Source organism: Pteropus vampyrus, unplaced genomic scaffold (genome assembly GCF_000151845.1).
Source record: "Pteropus vampyrus isolate Shadow unplaced genomic scaffold, Pvam_2.0 Scaffold71, whole genome shotgun sequence".
NCBI lineage: Eukaryota > Metazoa > Chordata > Mammalia > Chiroptera > Pteropodidae > Pteropus > Pteropus vampyrus.
The window spans coordinates 4,464,481-4,469,962 of record NW_011888852.1 but is presented as its reverse complement, the minus strand read 5'-3'; the positions used below and the strand labels follow the sequence as shown (position 1 = coordinate 4,469,962).

Sequence of the window (5,482 nt, the reverse complement as noted above, 5' to 3'; positions counted from 1 at the left end):
TTCAGAAAAGTGTATGTGAGTGGAATACCTTTAGTTTTAAGTGTAAAAAAAAATCAGCAATCAGCTTTTCAGCAATGCAGAGTAGTTTAACGGGACATGAGTTTTATTAATTGCCTTTAAAATTATTTTGTTTTATATATGTTTCTAACAGTATCTGTTGTATAATTCAAATGTAGCGGTATCTGATTTAATGGTAACTTATACCAGTAACTACTATAAGTTTTTTATACTTTGTTAAGGAAGTTTTCTGTCATTATTTCTTCAAATAGGTTTTTAATTCCTTACTCTCTCTCCTTCTGATATCCCTATGATGCAAATGTTGTTATGCTTGACGTTGTCCTAGAGGATCCTTAAACTATCTTCATATTTTTTGGATTTTTTTTTCTTGTTGCCAGTTGGGTTGGGTGTCCTCTGCTACCCCATCCTCTTTGTCACTGATTTAATCCTCCATCTCATCCACTCTGTTGATTCCTTCTAATGTACTCTTCATCTCAGATATTGTATTATTTATTTCTGATTGGCTCCCTATTTTTCATCTCTAGTTTTTTATTTTTTTATTTTTTATCTCTTTGTTAAAGTTTTCACTGAGTTCATCTACTCTTTTCCAAAGTTCTTTGAGCATCCTTATAACCAGTGTTTTGAACTCTGGATCTATTAAATTGCTTGCCTTCATTTTGGTAAATTCTTTTTCTGGAGCTTTGTTCTGTTCTTTCATGTGGGACATGCTTCTTTGTCTCCCCATTTTGGCTGCTTCCCTGTGTCTGTTTCTATGTATTAGGTAGGGCTTCTAAGTCTCCTGGTCTTAGTAGAGTGGCTTTATGTAGTAGGTGTGCTGTGAGGCCTAGTGGCACAGACCAGAAGGGTTCTAGCTGCTGGCCAAGTTCAGCCACAGCCTGTGTACCTCTACGGCCACCTGGTAAGAGTCACCAGGCAATCCACATATGGCTGCCACCTGTGCTGGGCTTACAGGTACCTTGAGGGGCCAAGTCAGAAACCGAAGCCAGCAGCCACTTGTACAGGGCTTGGGGCTGCTCAGCAAGACATACAGGACCCACCAAGGCCAGATGTGACTTCTTCGGGTTCTGTGAGTCTTTAAGGGATTTTATGAAAGTTTGCAGCCGGAGCCGAAACAGCCCATTTGTATGGAATAAATTACTAGAAGCAGCTTGTGTGGGCCCACAAATTGGGGGAGGCGGGGTCTCAGGGAATCCCCTGGGCAGAATGACCTGTGTTATCCATGTCGATGGAAACTCGGATACCATGGCGCCCATGTCTGCAGGCTGGGAGAGGGAGGACTCGGCATAGGAACAGTGGTGTCTATCTGCACCTCTGTCTGGGAGAAAGCCGCCCCACCAGCCCTCGCCCTGAAGCCCGATAGGTCAGCACCTCCCCGTGTGTCCCTGGCACCCCGCAAGCAGCTGCCCCAGCACCGGAGCTCAGAGCGAGCGAGTCCGTCAGTGAGTAAGGCCAGGCGCGGGCCCTTTGAGAGGACAGCCTGTGCCCTCAGCCCTCCGTGTCACTCAGCCACAACCTCCGCTGGTTTTCATGGCCAGAAGTTGTGGGGACTTCTCTTCCTGGCACTGGATCCCTGGGCTGGGGAGCCCCGTGTGTGGGTGGGACCCAATGCTCTCAGGTGGGAGAGGGGGCTCTGAGCCACGATAGCCCTCCCGATTTCTCCACGGCCGCACGTGGTTGTGGGACCGGGCCGTTTCTGCCCCTCCTACCATTTTGAGGTGACCTGTTGTTTGAGGTGACCTAGTTGTAGGCCTTCTGTTCAGCCAGACCTCAGGTGACTGCACATACTGGTTGTTCTATAGTTTTGTTATAACTTTGGTGTGGTTGCTAGAGGCAGCGAGCTCAGTCTCTACCTTCTATGCCATCTTGTGAGCTATATTTTGTCTTTTGAAATTTGCTTTAGGTCATATGCTGTGAACCAAAGACCTTAAAGGTTTGAGGTCTGGTGAGGAGATAAAACAGAAGTACAGGGGAAAGACAAATAAAAGTAGTTGTATTTAAAACAAGACCATCAAATACTGACATTTGACCACGTGTTTTATTAGAGCACAGTGTTTGGAGCACCACAGTTTAAAGGAGAGTCATCTGGGGAACGTCGGATTTAAGGTCAGCTTAGTCCTTTACTCCCTAGGCCAACTGGAACCGGGCTGAAGGAGAAAACGAATTCCAAATCCCTGGCAGAGCAAGGAGCCCCTCTGACCAACTGAAGGAAGCCAGTGGCTCCGATGTGAGACAGGTAGGTCCTTCATTGGACCAAGGCAGTAAGGATGTGCGTCATAAAGGAAAATGGGGGAAAAAGGTAAGTAAAATATGTAAAAGAGTAATAAGGTATTTGTGTGTGTGTGCTATTCTAACGGTACCTTTCACCAGTTTTAATTTTTTTTTTAGATCTTATCCCCATGAACTAAAGAAAGCAACTTGCGGAGTCACAAACTGATTACTAATAAAAAATAATGAGCAGCTTTACTATTTCCCTTTCCAAGTGTTTGTTACTTAAACTGTTTTAAGAAATAGATTCTTTTGCAACAATTTTTATATTTACATTAAACGATGCGTATACTTTTTGTAATGTTCTTCACCTACCCATATACACCAAGATCTTGGGCTAGGTATGCTTTTTCTTAAACTATTATTTTTATTCAGTTGCTTATTTCTTCATGGATGGTCAACAGGACAGAGAATGCATTATTTAAAATATGCTTAGTAGTTTCTTCTCTCATTTCTTAGACGCTGAGTATATGTGCTGTAAATGATAAATCTGGATTAGAGTTAAGTAAATATTTTTTAAGTGCTAGAAGGCATAGTGAAAAAAGTTTAAATTTCTCATCTCAAGGAATTGACCATCTAGTGGGGAGGACAGATTAGCAAAGAGACATTTTTATCCAGTGTGATCATTACATGAAGGTTCATAGGTTGTATAGAAAGCTAGGTTGTTCCTTCTATCTAATGTACAACCTGGCCTCATAGATACATGTGGGCGTACGGGTATGTGGGGAGCAGTAAGGAGGTTCCTCCTACAGGGCACAATGGTTGAGACGAGTCCTGGAGGATGAAGAGGAGTTGACCATGTTAGAATAGCAGATTGAAGGGGATTCTAGGCAGAAGAAGTAAGATAAGCAATGTATGAGGAAAGAAAATAGCATTGTGTGAGTATCGAATTACAAGAAATTTGGTATTGTTCATTGATTTCCATATTGTAAATGCTCAATAATTATCTCTGGAATTAATGAACATCAAAGGAATATTCTGCATTTACTTGTGTGGTGTCACTGTGGTTTATGTTGAACATCTAGGACCTTTTCTGTGAGGACATTGGAAGTCCAAAATGGTTCTAAGTGATATATTTATTTAAAAAATGTTTTTTAAGTTAATGCCCAAAAAATAAATTCAAAAGTTACAAAAAGATAAATAGTGAAAAGTAAGTTTTCCTCCCATTACTGTCCCCCAGACTCCTAACTCCTAGCTCTGGATACATTGTTATTAGCTTCTTATTGTTCTTCTAGATATATTTTGTGCATATTAAAATGTATGTTCACACACATATATATTGCGCGGAGATATATGTATATACACACACGTATAATTTTTAATGCAAATAGCAGTATGTAAGATACATTATTCTGCTCCTTGCTTTTTACTTCATGGTATGTTTAGAAATTTTTCCATATCACTTAGAACTTGATTTTTTAAAAATTTAATAACTTGATTTAAAAAATCAAATTATATCAAAAGGTATATGCATTGAAAAGCTTTACTCCCACCTTTGTGTGTCCCCCTGCCCCCATCGGTCTTCGTGATCACTTTTATCAGGATCTTGTGTTTCTTTAAGTGTTTCTTGAAGCAGATAAAAGCAAATAAAAACTGTTATTATTTCTCTTCCTCTCTTTACAAAGGTAACATCATATAGAGTGTCCTGTGTTTTATTTTTCTTATTTAATAATAAATTCCAAGGATCTTTCATGTCATTAAATAGAGAACTTCCTCAATTTTTTTTACAGCTATCTTGTATTTCATCGTATGACTACATCATAGTTTCTTTAACCAATTTTTTATTAAGACGTGATTCCAGGTTTTTGGTATTACAGACAGTGCTTCAGCGATTAACTTTGTAGATCCATTAATTCATACATTTGTAGGTAATTCATCAGGTAAAACAGAAGTGGGGTTACTGAGTCACAAGACGAATGCATTTGTAATTTTGATAGATTTTGCTAAATTGCTCTCCTTAAGGATTGTACTCTTAGGCACTCCTGCCAGTATGCGAGAGGACCCTTTTCCCCACAGCCTGTCAACAGAGTTGGGTGGTCAGCATTTCTGTATTTTGGCAGTCTGATAGATGAGAAATGGTATATTGGAATATTTTAATTTGCATTGGTTTTATTATGAGTGATGTTGAGTATCTGCTTAAGGGTTCCTTGAATTTTGTATTCTGTGTGATGTTTATTAATATCCTTTATCCATTTTTATTACTGAGTTTTCCTAGTCTCTTTCTTTTCAATTTCTAGGAGCTCTTTATATTTTAGGCACATTAGCCCATGTCAAATATTTTGTCCAGTTTGTATTTAGTTTTTATTTACGAGTGGCTTTTCCCCCATGTAGAAGTTTTTGTTTTGTTTTTCATGTTGTTTTGTATTTTAAGTCAACTTCTCTTTGTATTTCTGTTGGGCAATTTGGTTTTCAAGTTATTTTATAATACTGTGAGGTCTGAGTTAACCAGTTCTTAGGAGGAACTTAGGAACAGGCTAACTCAGATTAACTGAGTGTTGGCTTCAGGTCTCATAGCAAAGTACAGGCATTTCTGTGTTTCCCATTTTTATGCCAATGGAATGGTAGGTTGTTCTGTGTTTATACATATTTACTTGCTTTTACTTGATCCAGTTTATTTGGATACATCCTTCCTCACTGAGTCATCTAACAGAAATCTTCTAACCTTACTGAGTAATGTGTACATACTAATATCTAGGAGATGACAGCTGTATGAAGGAACGCATAGTCTAGTCAAGGATTGAAAAAGGTCACTTTAAATCTGATTTGCTAAATGCTGTATTGGAGGTATGTTGGTATTTAAGTCTTATTTGCCAGTGGGACTGTATATAAGACCAGGACAGTTCTCAATTTTATGGTAGTTATGGTATTGCACTCTATCTTATGAATGTACTGCTAACTAGGTTGGCTGGAGATACTTTCCTTAATTATATCTAGTATTTGTTGGCTTAATATTTTATTACATAAAGCTTATAATTTTTTCCCCTCGTAGTACTTTACTGTTTCGCATTTTAAAACATTTTTACTATTTAGGCTAAAGGTACTTCAAGTGAAGAAGTTAATCTGAGTCATATGGTGCCCTATGAGCCAGTTGCAGAAGAAAAAGCAAAGGAACTACCTGAATGGAGTGAGAAAGTGGCTCAAAACATTTTGTCAGGTATTACAGTAATGTTAACATTTTCCTCCTTTAATTGTGAAACCT

General features: G+C 38.9%; 1 protein-coding gene across 6 annotated transcripts in view; it reads left to right on the top strand.

Annotated features, from left to right (window-relative positions):
* SPART (spartin) overlaps positions 1–5,482 on the top strand; it is a 74,430-nt gene that overhangs the window by 56,049 nt on the left and 12,899 nt on the right. For 4 of the 6 annotated variants that reach the window (XM_023531594.1, XM_023531595.1, XM_023531597.1 and 1 more), the window contains 2 exons: positions 2,147–2,314; positions 5,314–5,437. In XM_023531594.1, coding sequence (XP_023387362.1) covers positions 2,147–2,314; positions 5,314–5,437 — 292 coding nt within the window. The remainder of the gene's footprint in view (positions 1–2,146; positions 2,315–5,313; positions 5,438–5,482) is intronic. The other 2 variants (XM_023531598.1, XM_023531596.1) reach the window with 1 other exon arrangement.